This window comes from Nerophis ophidion, linkage group LG07, assembly GCF_033978795.1.
Source record: "Nerophis ophidion isolate RoL-2023_Sa linkage group LG07, RoL_Noph_v1.0, whole genome shotgun sequence".
Lineage (NCBI taxonomy): Eukaryota > Metazoa > Chordata > Actinopteri > Syngnathiformes > Syngnathidae > Nerophis > Nerophis ophidion.
In genome coordinates this window covers 29,743,848-29,763,847 of record NC_084617.1, presented here as the reverse complement: position 1 = coordinate 29,763,847, position 20,000 = coordinate 29,743,848, and the positions used below count along the sequence as shown (strand labels likewise).

Sequence of the window (20,000 nt, the reverse complement as noted above, 5' to 3'; positions counted from 1 at the left end):
CAGATTTCTTGCCGGGACATATGGTACAATACAATCGGCAAGATAAGATGGAGCTAGACCGTGTAGTATTTTATACGTAAGTAGTAAAACCTTAAAGTCACATCTTAAGTGCACAGGAAGCCAGTGCAGGTGAGCCAGTACAGGCGTAATGTGATCAAACTTTCTTGTTCTTGTCAAAAGTCTAGCAGCCGCATTTTGTACCAACTGTAATCTTTTAATGCTAGACATGGGGAGACCCGAAAATAATACGTTACAGTAGTCAAGGCGAGACGTAACAAACGCATGGATAATGATCTCAGCGTCTTTAGTGGACAGAATGGAGCGAATTTTAGCGATGTTACGGAGATGAAAGAAGGCCGTTTTAGTAACGCTTTTAAAGTGTGCCTCAAAGGAGAGAGTTGGGTCGAAGATAATACCCAGATTCTTTACCGTGTCGCCTTGTTTAATTGTTTGGTTGTCAAATGTTAGAGTTGTATTATTAAATAGAGTTTGGTGTCTAGCAGGACCGATAATCAGCATTTCCGTTTTTTTGGCGTTGAGTTGCAAAAAGTTAGCGGACATCCATTGTTTAATTTCATTAAGACACTCCTCCAGCTGACTACAATCCGGCGTGTTGGTCAGCTTTAGGGGCATGTAGAGTTGGGTGTCATCAGCATAACAGTGAAAGCTAATACCGTATTTGCGTATGATGTCACCTAGCGGCAGCATGTAGATGCTGAAGAGTGCAGGGCCAAGGACCGAACCCTGGGGAACTCCACACGTTACCTTAACGTAGTCCGAGGTCACATTGTTATGGGAGACACACTGCATCCTATCAGTAAGATAAGAGTTAAACCAAGACAGGGCTAAGTCTGACATACCAATTCGTGTTTTGATACGTTCTAATAAAATATTATGATCGACGGTATCGAAAGCAGCGCTAAGATCGAGGAGCAGCAACATAGATGACGCTTCAGAATCCATCGTTAGCAATAGATCATTAGTCATTTTTGCGAGGGCTGTCTCCGTGGAGTGATTTGCCCTGAAACCGGATTGAAAGGTTTCACATAGATTGTTAGACGCTAAGTGTTCATTTAACTGCTCCGCAACAATTTTTTCAAGGATTTTTGAAATAAAGGGAAGGTGAGACACCGGTCGGTAATTTACCATGAGGTCAGGATCGAGGTTAGGTCTTTTAAGAAGAGGATGAATAACCGCTTTTTTGAATGCTAGGGGAACACTGCCCGAGGAGAGTGATAAGTTTATAATATTTAGCACTGATGGACCTAATAATTCAAAGAGCTCCTTGATCAGTTTCCCAGGAAGAGGGTCAAGTAAACATGTTGTTTTATTCCATTTACACGTTGTAACAATTCCTCTAATGTTATTTCCTCAAAACGAGAGAAACTATTTTGGAGGGCATACACCGCTTTCCACCAACAGCATTGTTCTTTATAGTCTACATTATTAATTGAACAAATTGCAAAAGATTTAGCAACACAGATGTCCAAATTACTGTGTAATTATGCGATGAAAAGAGACGACTTCTAGCCGTAAGTAGTGCTGAGCTAGTATGTCCCCTTCAACCAATAACGTCACAAACACACATCATTCCGCGACGTTTTCAACAAGAAACTCCGCGGGAAATATAAAATTGTAATTTAGTAAACTAAACCGGCCGTATTAGCATGTGTTGCAATGTTGATATTTCATCATTGAGGTGGTCGGTAGTAGTGGCTTTCAGTAGGCCTTTAACTACATTATTTGTTTACAAGTCAGAGTTGGCTTCCAAAGTTAGTGAGCACAGAGTGCAGAGCAGCAGTCTAACCTGGTAGTACAAAGTTAGCAACAATAGTTTAATGCAGTGGTTCTCAAATGGGGGTATGCGTACCCCTGGGGGTACTTGAAGGTATATGCAAAGGGGTACGTGAGATTTTTTTTTTTATATTTTCAAAATAGCAACAATTCAAAAATACTTTATGAATATATTTATTGAATAATACTTCAACAAAATAGGAATGTAAGTGTATAAACTGTGAACAGAAATGTAACAATGCAATATTCAGTGTTGACAGCTAGATTTTTTGTGGACATCTTCCATAAATATTGATGTAAAAGATTTCTTTTTTTTTGTCAAGAAATTTTTAGAATTAAGTTGATGAATCCAGATGGATCTCTATTACAATCCACAAAGAGGGCACTTTAAGTTGATGATTATTTCTATGTGTAGAAATCTTTATTTATAATTGAATCACTTGTTTATTTTTCAACAAGATTTTAGTTATTTTTATATCTTTTTTTCCCAAATAGTTCAAGAAAGACCACTACAAATGAGCAATATTTTGCTCTGTTAAAGAATTTAATAAATCAGAAACTGATGACATAGTGCTGTATTTTACTTCTTTATCTCTGATTAGGGGGTACTTGAATTAAAAAAATGTTCACAGGGGGTACAACACTGAAAAAAGGTTGAGAACCACTGGTTTAATGAATGTGTTTCTAAGTAGAAATACATTTGTTGTTTCATGTCAAGTTTAATGAAAATATCATTTTAGATTTTTTTTTACAAGTTTAAAACAATCGCAATGGTAATTATTTATGAGCCTATTAATAGGGTCGTCTATTGTGTTAGCATTAAGCCAGCAGCATTACAGCAAACTTTTTTCCTATATGGTTTTATTTGTATTTTTTTAGTTTATATCAAACTGTTAATTCAACATGATTCTTACTGTAGGTGCACTTAATTTGTATATTAATGTACTTTATTTTACAGTGTATGCTAACTTTCATTGTTAACTTCTATCAATAACCAACTTCAAGATTGAAGTTCTTTCATCTCCTAAATGTTTAATTTTCAGAACCGTTTACTTATCCGCCAAACTAAATTCTAACATTCAAGACGGGCAAAATACATGTAAATAGTAGTACTAAAATAAAAAGCAACAATTGAAAAATACATTAAATTGATATAATGTAGCAAAAATATATATGTTGACACTCTTAACAAATGTATCTTGAAATATATTTATAGCCATTTAAAAAAAGTAAAACATACATATGTTTAGCCAACTATGCAAAATGTCAATGTCATTTTGACACAGCCCCGACCACGCCTCCACACCACTTACTCTATTGATTGCTGGTCCGTGGGAACGATTGTAATCGTCATGATTTTGGCCAATAAGCATTATGATTTTGGCAGATAATCACTGTGATTTTGGCCAGTGACCATCATTTTGGCCAATCATCATCTTCATTTTGGCCAATAACCGGTAATTTAGGCGAATCAGTTTTTTTGGCAAATAATCATCATGATTTTGAACAATAATCATTGTTGTTTTTCCAATAATCATCAGGATTTTTGCCAATAATTATTTTCAGTTTTGCCAATAATCATGATTTTTGCCAATATTTGTCGTTTTTGCCAATAATCATCATGATTTTTGCCAATAATTGTGTTTTGCCAATAGTCATCATTTTTGTCAATAATCATGATTTATGCCAATAACCAACATGATTTTTGACAATAATCATCATGATTGTTGCCAATAATCATTGTCAGTTTTGCGAATATTCATCATGATTTTAGCCAATCGGTTTTGCTAATAATTATCATGATTGATGCCAATATTCATCATGATTTTTGCCAATAATCATTGTTAGTTTTGCCAATAGTCATCATTTTTATCAATAATCATGATCTATGCCAATAATCAACATGATTTTTGCCAATTATCATCATGATTTTTTTGCCAATAATCATCATGATTGTTGCCAATAATCATTGTCAGTTTTGCCAATAGTCATTAAGATTTTTGCCAATCATCAGTTTTGCTAATAATCATCAAGATTTATGCCAATATTCATCATCATTTTTGCGAATAATCATTGTCAGTTTTGCCAATAGTCATTATTTTGCCAATCATCATGATTTTTGCCAAATATCCTCATGATTTTGCTAATGTAATCTGGCCTTAAGTGCAGGCATGGGTTAACTTCCTTTATTAAATGTGTGATTAAGGAAAAATATTGATAAATATTGTTATTCCTAAAAAGGTTGCAACTTTCTGCCAAAGCTGCTGAGGAATCAAACATTTGAGGCTGCAACACATCCTGGAGGAACTAATAAATATATATTTATATCTACATTGAACTGGGGTCAAACTTGCACACATCATGAATTGATTAACGTGGACCCCGACTTAAACAAGTTGAAAAACTTATTCGGGTGTTACCATTTAGTGGTCAATTGTACGGAATATGTACTGTACTGTGCAATCTACTAATAAAAGTATCAATCAATCAATCAATCAATCAATCATCCCAACAGGAGGTTAAAAATAAAAAACGCTGACCTGTCGGCTTTGTCTTCTTCTTCTTCACTGGAGTGTGACGTCCTCATCAGAGCATCTTCTTCATGACTGATCATCATCATCTTTACTTCCTCTTTCCAGTTTGCTGGCAAGTTTTCCTCATGTGTGTGCTCCTCATCTTCAGTAGTGACACACTCTTGGTCTCCCTTTGTCTCACTCCTGTCCTCTTCCTCCTCTTTCACGCTCTCATCCGCTCTCTCAGCTTCTGGAGTCCTCTCTGCTCCTTGCAGCTTTCCATCAGGTGGAAACCTCTCCTCCTTGCTGCAGTTTTCCACAATCAGTTCTTTGTCAGCTGTAAGTTCCTCCTGCTCCAGGGACAAGGTGACAGCGTCATCCTCTTTTTCTACCTCTTTGCTTTCTGGTTCACTTTCTGAAGGTTCTGCTTCCAACTTTTCACCATCTTCAGTCACGTCCTGCGCACTTATTTCTTTGTCAGCCGTAAGTTCCTCCTGATCGAGAGACATGATAATCTCTTCTAAATTATTTTCATCTTCTTTCACTTGTTTGCTTTCTTGGTTGGTTTGAGTCTCTTGCTTATGTTCAGAGTCTGGAATCTTGGCCTCCAACTTGTCACCATCTTCAGTCACGTCCTCCTCTTGGCTGATTTTCTCCACATGTATTTCTTCCTCAGCTGTAGGTTCCTCCTGCTCCAGTGGCATGATGACATCTTCATAATCTTTTTCTACTGCTTTGGATTCTTGTTTACTTTCTGAAGGTTCTGCCTCCAACTTGTCACCATCTTCAGTCACATCCTGCTCTTGGCTTATTTTCTTCACATGTATTTCTTCCTCAGCTGTAGGTTCCTCCTGCTCCAGTGGCATGGTGATATCTTCATAATTTTTTTCTACTACTTTGCATTCTTGTTCACTTTCTGAACGTTGTGCCTCCAACTTGTCACCATCTTCAGTTACGTCCTGCTCTTGGCTTATATTCTTCACATGTATTTCTTCCTCAGCTGTAGGTTCCTCCTGCTCCAGTGGCATGGCGATATCTTCATAATTTTTTTCTACTGCTTTGCATTCTTGTTCACTTTCTGAAGGTTGTGCCTCCAACTTGTCACCATCTTCAGTCATGTCCTCCTCTTGGCTGTTTTTCTCCACATGTATTTCTTCCTCAGTTGTAGGTTCCTCCTGCTCCAGAGACATGACATCTTCTACCTTGTTTTCATCTTTTTTCACTTGTTTGCTTTCTCGGTCTGTTTCAGACTCTTGCTGATGTTCAGAGTCTGGAATGTTTCCCTGTGACGTGTCACCATGTTCTTTCTGTCCCACAGTGGATTCTTCCTCCTGCTCCAGTGACAAGGGGACATCTTCGTCATCTTCTCCCACCGCTTTGCTTTCTGGTTCAGCGTCTGGAATGTTTGACTGTGACGTGTCACCATCTTCCATCACCTCTTTGTCTTCCTGGGGTTTCTCCACCGTCCTCTCAGAAGGAGACAATTGCCGTATTTGACTTTTTTCTGCGGGCTTCTTTCCGTCCAGATTGATGTTGATGCTAATTTTCTTCTGCGGTTTCACTTTCATTCCCGCCTGCCAGATGTCCATGGTTTTGACAGGAAGTGCTTTCTTTCCGCCACTCTCTCTGTTCCTTTTCTTCTGGTCCTCCCGTTCTCTCCGTCCACCCTCAGAGTGTGAGTCTTTCTCCCCTTTGCTGCGGCGTCTCTCCTCATCCTGGCCTCTTCTACTTTTCTTTGCACCTCCTCTACTTTTTTCTTCCTCCTTTCCCTCAGCTCGCAGGTCAATTTGGTCGCTGGCCGCCATCGACTCGGTGCAACGTTTCTTCTTCTCCTTCCTGACCGTGGCGTCCGCAGAACACATCTTTTTGTCTTCGTTCTTCCTCTTGCGCTCGCCTTTGAATTGTGCGTGGCGGTCCTTCTCGGTACTCCCCCGCCGAGGAGCGGAGCCTTCAGACGGCGGTGAGCTGCAGTCGCTGGAAGAGGCAGACGGTGGAGAGCGACTGGATGAGGCAGAGTGTAGAGAGCGACTCTCGCTGGACGACTGGGATGGAGGGGAGCGGCGGTACGCTGCAGAGGCGTCCAACCCGCGGCCGGCTTGGTTCTCCGCTTGCTCCGCCCACATTGGATTCGGGGGAGGAGGAAGGGAGAGGAGCGGAGGCGGCAGGTGGTGGTAGTGGCTTACGTAGCTGCTGCAGTACTTCTCATACCACTCCTTGTACTGGAGCTTCCACTGCTGGTAGTGATCGCCCTCAGCGTCCAGGCTGGCGTGACGCCGCCCGGGGTCGCACGTCGTCCTCCCCGGCAACGGTGAGCGGTCTGCTTGTCTACTGGATTTGTGGCTGCTGTGAGAAGACCTTTTGCTGTGATGGCGGTGTCTGCGCTCGGATTGGGAGCCCTGGCGGGGTGAAGATGAGGAGGACGGCGTGGGCGAGCGGGACCTCTTATAACCGTAACTGTAGGAGCGACTGTGCGGGACTTTGTGCCGGGAGTACGGGGACCTGGGCCTGAAGAGAAATATAACCATTAGAGGTCTTTGATTACCACTTTTGGAGTGATGACACCATTTTAATTTTATTGTGTTTTCTATTTTAATCATTAATATTTCTATTATTATTCTCTTAATGTTATATTTTTATTAACTTATTCATATTTGAATTTTTACATATAATTGATCATATTCTGGATACTCAATTTTAGTTTTTCCTCAAATCCTCAGTGCCATGTTTTGTTTTTGCTTAGTTATTGTTAATAGTGTGCATCTGTTTGTATTTTTTCTTCTCTTCTATTATTATTTTTGTGTTTTGTTTTGTACAGCACTTTGTGTTTCCCTGTCAGATATTAAAACTTATGTGGAAAAAAATTATTGACAATGACAGTAATTCTTATTCTTAAATTAGTTTAAAAAAAAACTTAAATAGGGATTTGTTGCCATGCAGGACAAAAGGCTTGATGCTTGAGTAGTGCTTATTACTATGTACTTAACTAATGATGTATTTCTTTAATGCTAAATAGTGGCATCATAACCGCTGATACGTGTGAGTGGAACTCAAATGCTTGAATGTCCAAGGTGAGTGGAGTGTGTGGATTGGGTGAGAAATGTGGGATATGCAGTAGATTGTATAATGCCCAAACATTGTCAATGGCAGAAAATTCCAGGAAAACCGGAAATTTTGAGAAAGGGAAAACGTGTTGCGTGTTCAATATTTTGGAAGAGTGTGGGTGGATGGTTAAAAGGTCGGAATCGGGTTTAAAAAATGGCGCACAATTTTGAGAGTTTAGGGCATTGTAGAACTCTGAATATCTTCATTCATTTCAATGGGAATTTCCTGGAAATTTCAGGAAAATAGGGATTTTTAGAAAAATATCGAGCTGAGCTTGTTGACGTAACATTTTAAATTGGAAATGGATTTTGGGAAAAAACAGGAATTTGTATGGAAAAATAGGAGCATTTGTTGTCCCAACTAAGAGGAATGTTTTGAAGGTGGAATAGTCAAAAACGGTTGAAAAATGTGGAGTGTAAAAAATTTCCAGCACAAGGTCAAAAAAGGGCTTTGGAATTTTTGGGATTCCTGAAATTGTTCTAAACTAGGAAAATGGTTGTTTGATTCTCCGAGGTGAGTGAGTGTGTGGATGGTGAAAGGGTTCCAATCGGGTGAGAAATGTGGGAGTTGAGCATGTTTGAAAGTTGGCGCTTTCATTTTCAATGGGCAAAATGTCCTGGAAAACCAGGAATTTTGGGTAATCTGGGATATTTTTAAAGCTCACAAATCATCTACTTAATAATCAGCATTTTTTTTTTGGTGTAGAATCTTGTGTGTGAATGTTGGACATTCTGACATAAAGTATATGGGAAATCTCCTGGAAATTAATATACATTTTGGATTTTTGTACCTCACAATAACTCTACCATCTACTAAATTTTCTAAAAATGTTAACAGTTTATACATTTGATACAATGTAAGTTAATATTACAATAAAATATAACATTACATTTAAATAAAAACAATTCTGAGCTCCTCTTGTAGATTGTAGTTGAGACATTTTTCAAGATGGCTGACATAAATTCTTCCTGGATGTTACAGAAATTATGAGAATGTGTGAGCTGCTGCCTGCACTTCTTTCCTTATACAATCGTCTCACATTTGTCAAGATGTTTACACAAAGTTTTGATTTTTGGCAGATATATATTTTCTGTGGTCTTCATGTCTGTGCGTCTCTGTCCCGTTATTTGCCGACAGGGAGTCTTGTCGAGCGACGTCATTGCTGCAGTAGCCAAAAGAAACAAAACAGGACTGGAAGATACCGGGAAAAAAGGACAAAAACTGTATTTCCCAATATTGGAAGTTTTGACAAGTAAGCAGAAGAGACGTACTGTAGGAGACCAGCACTGCAAATGCCCTGTCAGATATCAAAATGTATTTAAAAAAATTATTGACAATGAGAGTAATTTTCATTCTTAAATTAACAAAAAAATTAAAATGTGGGCTCCAGCAAAAATATCTGCTCTATCTGCTGAAATAGTTCCTTGTAAAAAAAAAGAAAAAAAAAAGAGCCCGACACCAATAATTTGCTGATAATCGATCGCTCTCTCGTTTAGAAGCAACATGAGTGTACAGCATGAGAAAAAAATTACTAGTTTAGATACTGTAGAAATTATCAAAATACAACATACTGTAAATTATATCATAAACCGCTACTTCTTTTTACACTTTAAATCCTGCGGTTTATAAGACGGTGCAACTATTTATTTTTTTCTCTGAAAACAGCCATTGCAAAAATAATAAAAAAGAATAAAAAAAAAAACAACAACAAGCAACTGCATCTAAAAAGTGTTTTATGGTTTGTGCTATGGCACCATCTTATGGATGAGTTTGCTAACCGCAAATGGAAAGTCTTCCATTTAGGGGTAATTACTAGGGGTGTGGGAAAAAATCGATTCGCATATGAATCGCGATTCTCACGTTGTACGATTCAGAATCAATTCTCATTAAAAAAAAATAAAAATAAATATATATTTTTTTTTTATCAATCCAACAAACCAATACACAGCAATACCATAAGAATGCAATCCAATTCCAAAACCAAACCTGACCCAGCAACACAAATTCCTCAGTAAATTCACCAAAACATCACCGTGGATTTATTGAGTCTGTTTAGCTGATTGGAGAGCTAGCTTGCGCAGCTAGTGGGTCCGTGACTATGACTTCTGTTTTGTTTGATCCCCCGTTTTACTGCCGTGTTACAGACACCTTTTGGAAATAATTCAAGTATGTAAATAATATTTCTGTGTAAATAACTCATTTCACAACTTATATGTCTGCAACTTATAGTCCAGTGCGGCTAATATATGGAAAATATTTTTTTCTTCTAGAATGTTGAGGGTGCGGCTTATATACAGATGAGCTCTATAGTCCAAAAAATTTGGTAATTATTCTGTGATAGTTACACAATAATGTTCAGTTGGGATGGATACCAATCTTACTTTACATCTCATGCAGAGATCTAATCTTCATCAGATCTGTATCAAATCTCATTACCTAGATCTACCATGGGATCTGGACCGGGATCGACTGGATCTGCTAGAAGAGCGAGAGGATTTGGACTTGGAACGAGAGGAATGTCTGCGGGAGGACCGTGCATGCGGAGACCTGTCGGACACAGGCGGACAAATCTAAGAGGTGAGCGTGAAGACGACGTGTCGCTGTGGTTACCTTTCTCTCTCCTGGTGCTGATGACTGAACCTGTCCCTCTGGGTGAGGGGCGGCATGGAGGAGGGCAGGAGGGGAGGCATGTGGGGCACCTGAGGGCTCGGCTGAGTCCAGCTGGGATGACTTGGGTGTCGCTGACCTGGGTGGAAGGGATGGAAGTGGTGGCTGGAGAACAGAGGAGGCAGAGCAGGTGGGTGGGAGGAGGAGGGGGGTTCAGCGGGGAGTCCAGTGGGACAAACTGAGGACGAGGAGGAGCTGCTGGGAGAAGACAAGTTTGTGGTTAGACTTCAGACAAACTCAAAGACACAAGCTGCACTGACCTGTACATGCTGCCTGGGCCTGGACCTTTCAATGGGAGGAGAAAAAAACAGGTTAAATATATTAATAATGCAGTTAAATCACTGCCAAAACTCCACAAACAAACAATGTTTTACCCAACAATTCACATGCAAAAAGAAATAGCGTTCAATTAAAAAAACTAGTTAAAACTTTTTGGCAGTAATATTCCACCCAGCATGATCCACACTTGCACTCACAGCACCCGTAATTCACACTCAACAACTACGGGTGGTGCTGCTGGTCAATCTGCGGCTTCTTCTTGTAGATTTAGGCAGATGGCACCATTCGCAAATAACAATAGCTCTGATGGTCTTGAATTGACTCAGTCGCACTGAGTCAATTACGGGTGCTCTGAGTGCAGGTGTGTGCATCGCACAGTGTGGAATATTACTGGCAAAACTTTTAACTTGCAGAAAATTGTTTTTATACTTGCAAATAATTTATAATTTTTTTTAATACAATTGTTTTTGTACTTGTGTATTGTTTTTTTAATTACAGAAATGTGTTTTTATACTTGCAAATAGTTTTTATTTAGAAGCAGAACATTGTTTTTAAACGTGCAAATCTTTTCATTGAATAAATTGTTCTTATATTTGCGAATCTTTACATGTAGAAAATTGCTTTAAAACTCGCAAATAATTTTTTTTGATTGAAGAAAATTGTTTTTATACTTGTGAATCATTTTGTTAAAGGTATACAATTGTTTTTAAACTTTCAAATCTTGTTTTAATTGAAGAACATTGTATTTATACTTACAAATTGTTTTTTTAGTAGCAGAAAATAGTTTTTAAACTAGCAAATCTTTTTTTGATTGAAGAAAAATGTTTTTATACTTGCAAATCTTTTTTTTTTAATGTATAAAATTGGATTCATTCTTGTCATTTGTTTTTTAATTCGATAAATGTGTTTTTAATATCTGCAAATCATTTTTCAAATTGAATAACTTTTTTTCTACATGCAAAATTTTTTCTGCAGCTGAAAATTGTTTTTTACCTTGCAAATCTTTTTTTTTGATTGAAGACATTTTTTTTATACTTGTGAATCGTTTTTTTAATTAAAAAAAAATATTTTTAGACTTTTTTTCCAATTGAAATAAAATGTTTTTAAACATGCAAATTGTTTTTTCAGGAGCATAAATAGTTTTAAATCTTGCGAACCTTTGTATTGAAAATAATTGTTTTTGTACTCACGAATCTTTACTTGCAGAAAATTGCTTTAATACTTGCAAATCTTGTTTTACTTTGATAAAATTGTTTTTAAACTTGGGAATCTTTTTTTATTGATGAAAATTGTTTTTATACCTGCAAATATTTTTTTAAAGCTGTAGAAAATTATTTTTATAATTTTAAATCTTTTTTTTCATATAAAAATAATGTTTTTGTACATGAAAAATGTTTTTTCAGGAGTAGAAATTAGTTTTTAAACTTGTGAACCTTTTTTATTTAACTACATTGTTTTTATACTTGCAAATCTTTTTTTTTTACTTGAAAAAAAAGTTTTTTAAACTATAAATCATTTTTTTTACTTGCAGAAAATGTTTTTTATACTTATGAATAGTTAGAAGTGAGTAAAAACCTTTTACTGCATTTTATATTCAATAATAGAAACTTTCCCAGGAGAGTGTTGAAACACATTCTCACCTGTGTGCTGCTTGGGGTCGGTGTGAACCTAAACACACAAACAGCACATCAAGCACACACTTTAATGCCAAAACAAAGAGGAAGTGTATGTGTCCTCACAGGCGTGGAAGCTTGGTTTGACGGCAGCACAGAAGGGACCAAAGGATCTTGTGTCTTTGTTTCTCTTTCACTATGGAAAACGAAACAATCATCGTGAACACAACCACTCTGGTCACAGTCAGTGAAGTGAAAGGTAAGAACTTGAATCAGATGAGAGTAGGGGTCAATACAACTTTGCCACTTACTTTCATACCATTCCAATATTGGTATCAGCAGGAGTCATACACACTTGATATTTGAGTGCAGAATGTTAGAAAATGTTTGATAAGAGTCCAACAATAGTAGCTATGAAAAAAACTAACTTATTTATTATTAACCATCTGGAATGGACTTGCGCTGCCTTTAAGTTGAAGTGGAGTGGTAATTGTGGTAATCGCACCCAAATATTCCTCTGTGTGCGAAATCGAGGTGGGAATCTTTGGGCACCTCATGATACCATTATGATTCAGAAGTTACTATTGGATTAAAAGTTGATTATTGATGCATTTTCAATCGATGTAAAATGCAGTTTTACATTTATTTTCGTTTCACTAAATAAGCGAAAATAATAATAATAAAGTATTAAAAACTGAAAATTGAATAAATTAATAAAAACGTGTGTAAAAATGGAACATAAGTGCCCTATAGTAAAGGAAGTGGTCAGATCTCTCGATGAGGTTGCTCATTGCAGTCAGACACATTTTAGAACTGTCTGCTTTACTTTATGTACAATAAATAATTTGATTGATGTTAACTAATCAATTTTATAATCGTCCATGTCCGGATTACAATGCCTCTAATTATTTCCCCCACCTTTAGAGCGAACGCTTCATTCATTCAACGTCCCGCTGGCAGCCATTTTGTGCTAGCTCGTATTAAAGAGACTGAGGATGCATGCTTTGTACCACAGGAGGTTTTTCATTGTGATGAGAACAGACTTTTCGAGAAAAATATGCCTAAGCGGACTTATTTCACAACGGAGAAGACTACCTCTCGCCTCACTTCTCTCACTCTATCCGTTGTTCCTCTCCTCTTGTAGGCCAAAGAAGCAGCTCATGAAGACACTTGGCCAATATGATTTACTGTAAGTGGATAGTACTTCTTTAAAATATGTATTATCGTAGCAATATGGTTGTTAAAGTTAAGGATTAGTGTGATTTCTGATTGTTGTGAGGACGCGAAAGAGACTGTGTGTGCACAGGACAGTTTAGCTTGTCGTTGTTTTTTGGGTAGTTGATTTAGAGAAGGTTGATCTATCGCCTTGTTATGTTTGTTTGATATACAGTACCGTATATATTACTTTATATTGTGTTCAAAGAGAACATACATGCATTATAATACAGACTTTATATTGGATTCACTATACTAACTTTTCAATTTAAGAACCAATTAGGTTTATATAAATCAAGGTTCCACTATGCTTTCTAATATGCAACTATAATTATTTGATACCTGTTTCTATTGACACATTTTATTGTTCAATGATTATTACCTATGTCTCGTTTGTATGCTATTGTTGGCTTAGCCGTTGTGTAGCTGCTAGCTACTTGTAGCCTATAAAGCTTAGCATGTTTACCTTTTGTAAGTGACCGGACTACTAAACGTGCTCTGCGATTGGCTGGCGACCAGTCTGCATAGCGATGTAAAAAATAATATACAACCCTAGTTCTCGGAATGTAATGACCTTCTCAGGCTCCACAAGGTGCAAAGTGCTGATTGATTTGGTTGCATACATACTTGGAAGGTAGCTGGTCTGGTAGGCTGACTGCCGAATGAGCTCCAGGCTGGCTGATCTCAGACTGTAGGCAGCAGGTCGTAGTTAAAAAGAAAAGAGGCAACAGCAGATTATTGTCAGTAAAACACAAATTAAGTGGCAATGCAGGTTGTTGAAAGAGCGGCCCAGCGCCCATACTTGGTGTATGGCACAATAAACAACAACAAAAATCACCGTAAATGATTCCCGGGCGCGGCACTGCTGCTGCCCACTGCTCCCCTCACTTTTCAGGGTGTGATCAAGGGGAAGGGTCAAATGCAGAGGACAAATTTCATCACACCTAGTGTGTGCGTGAGACAATCATTGGTATTTTAACTTAACTTTAAATGGTGCAGCATACCAGATAGGCACAATGAAAAAAAGACAAAATTTTGACACAGAGGTACCAGAAGAGATTAAAATTATTTCTAAATCCTATGAAGTCTGCTAATAGAGGTCAATGCTGTCCAATGTTGTTGCATTTTATGGCAAAAACATCAGTTTCAGTTGTTATACACTTTTCCACCACTTGTGGCAGTAATGAAAATAAACAAACACAAGGAGTCTGGAGCTAAAGTTTCTTCAGCGCAGAAATCATGACTAAAGCGGTGAAGCTGTGTTTCCATTCACACTTTAATTTTACTGACAATTTAGTTAACATATATTATTATTAATTTTGTTACAATGTATTAACTTCGGGCCTTCGTTGTGGTATATAAACATATTTTTCATCAATTGAATAGTCCCTTCTTTAGCAGTATATGTGAATACTCCAGTGGTTCTCAAACGATGTTCACAAAATAGTATTTGGTGGGACCAAGTCATTGTTTTGCAAGTCACAAGTAAGTCTCAAGTCTTTGCCCTCAAGTCTCAAGTAAAGTCCCGAGTCAAGACAGGCAAGTCCCGAGTCAAGTCCAAAGTCAATACTGGAAAGTCTCAAGTCAAGTCCCAAATCCTGCAATTTGAGTTTTGAGTCATTTCAAGTCTTTTCAACCACAGACTAATATATTTACACAGATTGTGTATGCTTTTAAAACACTGTATGTATTCATTATATAAAAAAAGTGCTGACATTGCACTTCGTAATAGCACTATTAACCAGTTATTTTAAACATTTAACTCATTCCTTTACAGTATAAACACATTTGAAAAAACAAGTGCTGCTGTACTTATTTGCACAAAATATTTTGTTGAAGTATTATTTAATCAATATATTTATAAAGGATTTTGAATTGTTGCTATCTTTAGAATATACAAAAAAAAAAATCATGTACCCCTTGGCATACATTCAAGTACCTCTATTTGAGAACCACTGGTCTATAGGTTCGTAAGATATATAGATAACTTATGTATTCATACATTGTTTATGCAGGATATATGCATGTATATATAAACTAATCATATTGTTTCTTCAACATAAAAATAGCTGACTGTTTTTCCCCCTTCTCTGGGATGATTATTCCCAGTTTTGATCTCAGCCATCTGGTCACTTTTAGCATATAAGAATATTCTTTTACTGTTAAACAAATTATGAACACGCCAAAACATGTGTCCTTTATCATAGTTACACGTATGAAAAAAAAAGCACGTGAATCTCAGTGGTATTCAGTGGGGTAAAATTAATTAAATGTGCTGACAGTTCATTGCTCCTGCCAAATGTATTGCACTGAGTGGAGCGGATCACCACTCCAAGATGGCGGCCCCGCGTCATGTCTGCGCCAGTAGGCAGTAGCGCTCGATGCTGCGCCTACTTATAAGATGTCTATGGTTCTAACGTTAGCAGTGAGTTTACAGCCTCACTGATTTAACTACACTGCAAATAAAAGTTACGTTACTCAGCCAAAAAACGTCAGCTTACAGTCAAAACGTATCCTTCTTTGTGCAACTTCAAATGTCGAACGAAGGTGAAAGTTGTTGCGTCTCCGTCTGTAATCTTCCAAAAGCATGTTTTGCAAACTGGAATTCCTTTTTTGTTAACCAAGTCGTAGTTTTAATACCCGAACAAAACACTTTATGGCATAATTTTTCCTCACTTATTCTTCTATTGTTTGAGAGCTCTTCTTCGTTGGTTTTCCTGCAATTTGATTGGATGAATGCTGTGACGAAAATAACGTGGATGTAATTTGATTGGCTGTTGTACTGACAGGTAGCGCACGGGCTGTCATCGCACACACTCTGACGCACTTGCGTACACAATGGAAGATACGGAGCGCTCCTGAATAACTTTTTAATCTTTGGGATTTGGAGGGAAAGTAGCAAGTCATGTCAAGTCAAAAGGCTCAAGTCCAAGTCAAGTCATTGATGTTAAAGTCTAAGTCGAGTTGCAAGTCTTTATACATTTTGTCAAGTCGAGTCTAAAGTCATCAAATTCATGACTCCAGTCCGACTCGAGTCCAAGTCATGTGACTCGAGTCCACACCTCTGCCAAATACCACCCTCAGAAAACATTTGGCTCGCCAAGTACCACCATAATGACCAACATTAAAATACGGCAGCGTAGTCGGCCTAAGTGTTCATTAAAAAAAAAGTTTTTATTTAACAAGTATATTTAATAGGGCTTGGAATCCTTGGGCAGCATACGATTCAATTTGGAATCGATTTTCCATTCAAAATCAATACTTTTATTAATAACAATGGGTACCAGGTCTATGCCAGCTGTTATCCATAAAATAGATAACTCTGATGAATTTCTATATTACTTAATAGAAAACTGGTTTTGTTTAATAAAATGTGAATAAATACATTTAAAATACAAGAGAAGTGTCCAACACTTCTCTTTTCTACAGTAAATCTGTACAGCAGATATAGATCATTTTGTATGCGGGTAATAACCTGTGATTAATCATGATTAATCGAAATGCATATGCATTTGATCATTAGATTTTTTTTATGTATAACTTGCTTTAAAATCATAAAAAAAGTGACCAGCAGATATTTAACAATTTTTTTTTTTTTTACAAAAATAGTTTAACAATTCAGTATATAATATGATTGGCACGATCAGCTAATATTAGTTTAAAATAAGTATTTTCCCCCTCAGCCTTGTGTTTGACACTTGTGATTTACATCAACAATATGATTGGAGTGACAGGATAAAAACTTTTTTTTTTTAAATATATAAAAAACTTTTTTTTTTTTAATCGATTAAGAATCGTTATACCTAAGAATTGCGATTAATTACAATTTTTTTTTTCTTTGACAGCCTTAATATCTAATAATTTTGGCCACTGTCAATACACAGTTTGAACAGTAACACTGTTTGAATATAGTAAAATAAAACACTGTACTTTATTTATGAATCAAATCAAATAAATGTAATTTAATGAAGTGATTATTTGGTGTACCACATAAAGTACCTGTGGTACCTTATGCGGTAATCTCCAGATTACCGCATAATAATCTTTGTATCAGTGGCCTAGTGGTTAGAATGTCCGCCCTGAGATTGGTAGGTTGTGAGTTCAAACCAAAGACTATAAAAATGGGACCCATTACCTCCCTGCTTGGCACTCAGCGTCAAAGGTTGGAATTGTGGGTTAAATCACCAAAAATGATTCGCGGGCGCAGCCACCGCTGCTGCCCACTGCTCCCCTCACCTCTCAGGGGGAGATCAGGGTTGATGGGTCAAATAAAGAGAACAATGATTGTCACACACATGTGACAACAATCATTGGTCCTTTTTTTTTATTTTTATTTATAACATGCTTTTATATCATTTGACAAAGTCGTGATCTGCAAATAGGCTAAATAGAATGATTTAATACCATTCAAATCAAGAGTAAAATGACTAATTAAGGGTTCATATTAGGGACCTTTTGTAGGGGGAAACCTGTTGAAGTTATTGTATTGTTTTTCTTACAATATTTCTAAAAGTGACTTAAGACATACAGTATGTTGAAATTGTGTTTAAATTTAACAGTTCATTTCAATGGGCGGGGCTGATGTGCTGGGCTCGGTGATAGAAGCGCAAGTTGAGGTACTTCTGTACCAATAACGTAGGTCACAAAGTTTTGTCTTTAATAAATAGGTAAGAAGAACATCCAAAGGTGAAGGTGTTGGCTGACCTGCAGTCTGTTGTTCAGTAGGTGGATCTTGTGGGGCACAGGACTAGGTGTTGGCGCGGCACCCAGGGACTGGGGAGCGGCAGACGTCCTTCCCAGACTTCTGCTGTAGCCTTTCTCCTTCTTAAAGTTATTCACAGCCTGGGGGAAGCCACCATGCAATACAATCATCCGCACTTGGCGAATTACGCTCACACTGCTTTACCTGTCTGAGGAATTTATTGGTGATCAACGAGTCGGGGGAGACGTCCGCTAGGTTGCAGGTGGGACAGACGTGTCCCTCGGACTCAAGCAGGGCGGTGCGAATACCTACCGAGAGAAGCGGCTCAAATGCCAAAGTATTGTCCAAGAGTGGAGCGGCTGAAGCACTCACAGTCGTCGCAGTAACTGTTCCCGCAGCAGGGAATGACCACGGCGTCCACCAGCAGGTCACCACAGATCAGACACTGAAGTTCTTCAGGCACAGCTTCTTTCTCCTCCTCTGGCTGAGGCTCTTGGTGGATAAACGGATGCTTCTCCTTCTTGCCCACGGCGTACGCCTCACTGTGGACACACAAAGTTGTCACACCTTGTTCAGTGTTTCTTAACAACGGGCTCAATTGTTGGGACGTAAGTGCCCCCTAAAGGGCCACTAAAAACTAAGTACAGTATTTTTCAGATTATAAATCAAAGTTTTTTTTCATAGTTTGGCCAGGGGTGCGAAATACATATTACGGAGCGACTTATGTGTGAAATTATTAACACATTATCGTAAAATATCAAATATTATTTATCTCACTCGCGGAAGAGAAGAAGAAAATGTCAGCAATCGTCACACACACGTCAGCAATCGTCACACACACACGTCTACCAATAAGAATTCAGTGGGGGATGGTCATGGCAGAGGTACATTGTGGGTCATGGGATGCTAACTGCTATATGCTATAAGCTACTGCCGTAGCTATTAAGATGGCGGTAACTTATAAAACTGAGAAGGGCTAAACAAAAATGGCACCGAAAAGGAAATCATGTACTGCAGATTAGAAGCTTGACGTAGTGAAATATGCAGCAGAAAACGACAACAGGAAGCGGCACATACCACTGGAGTTGGCAGAGTTGTTTAGAAGCGACATCGAGGAATAAGATTTCATTGAATTTATCGATTAGGAGTGACAGATTGGTGCAAGTTACAGCCTGGAATGCCAGGTCTCCACATTTTTTTAAATGAGTTTTTGGGATCATAACATACTTAACAACTTAATTATTCATTTGTGTTACATATTGACAACAGGATGTGTACTTAAACGTTAGTAACTGCTGAGAACTGGAAAAAAAGGTATATAATTAAATAAGCTGTGGTTCTTTCTACTCCTTTTCGGACATGCCATGAGAAAATATAAAAGTGTGAAATATGCGCGTGTTCGAAATGAACTTAACCATAGAACGTCTGTTCATATCTTTATCAGAGGGTACATTTGATATGTGTTTGTTGTTTGAACTTAATTGCTGTTTACATTCACGCATGTTTTGTACGGCGTTTTGTAGTAAACAAATGAACACTTACCTGGAAGACAAATACTAGCTGAATAGTTACTATTTGACATGATCAAGACAGTTTTTTCACCTCAGGTTTGACTCTCTTACTCAACAGAAGACTATGTAGGTGAGCACCAATCCCAATTTCACAAGTCATACCACAATTTGACAACCATACACAATGTGTTTAATAATGTTTCTTGGTGGTAAATACTGCAACTGTTTAGCTGAAAACAAGGCCTGAAACCGAACGTCAATGGTGGTGTCGCTACATCGCTTCACGCGCGAAGAATACTGCCGATGGTCTGACCTCTTCATTTTGAAGGCCTTGACCTTGAAATATCGCACGATGTTGCCAAACACGGAGCTCACTCACGCATCAATGGCAGGGATTGCGTAACGTCCACAGTTGGTCAGCATGGCCCCCCTGGTGGTCGGGTCGTTCACCTCAACCATGAAGGAACGAGGGATGCCCGTGCTCTTCTTCATCTTCGGAGGAGCTTCAAAGTTTTTATCCTGCCGCCAACAAGAGTGAATACTTTGAGTAAACATCAAATGTTTTTTCCAACAGAAGAACTACAAACAAATTAACCATTTCTAC

The 20,000-nt window shown here is 37.9% G+C and overlaps 1 protein-coding gene across 5 annotated transcripts in view; it reads right to left on the bottom strand.

Moving 5' to 3' along the window:
* Positions 1-20,000, bottom strand: part of LOC133556191 (E3 ubiquitin-protein ligase RBBP6-like) — a 63,197-nt gene that overhangs the window by 10,410 nt on the left and 32,787 nt on the right. For 3 of the 5 annotated variants that reach the window (XM_061905876.1, XM_061905879.1, XM_061905880.1), the window contains 11 exons: positions 19,776-19,915; positions 18,258-18,427; positions 18,090-18,193; positions 17,888-18,025; positions 13,811-13,872; positions 12,095-12,164; positions 11,996-12,023; positions 10,337-10,361; positions 10,020-10,274; positions 9,846-9,956; positions 4,335-6,812 (listed from right to left, as the gene is read on the bottom strand). In XM_061905876.1, coding sequence (XP_061761860.1) covers positions 4,335-6,812; positions 9,846-9,956; positions 10,020-10,274; positions 10,337-10,361; positions 11,996-12,023; positions 12,095-12,164; positions 13,811-13,872; positions 17,888-18,025; positions 18,090-18,193; positions 18,258-18,427; positions 19,776-19,915 — 3,581 coding nt within the window. The remainder of the gene's footprint in view (positions 1-4,334; positions 6,813-9,845; positions 9,957-10,019; positions 10,275-10,336; positions 10,362-11,995; positions 12,024-12,094; positions 12,165-13,810; positions 13,873-17,887; positions 18,026-18,089; positions 18,194-18,257; positions 18,428-19,775; positions 19,916-20,000) is intronic. The other 2 variants (XM_061905877.1, XM_061905878.1) reach the window with 2 other exon arrangements.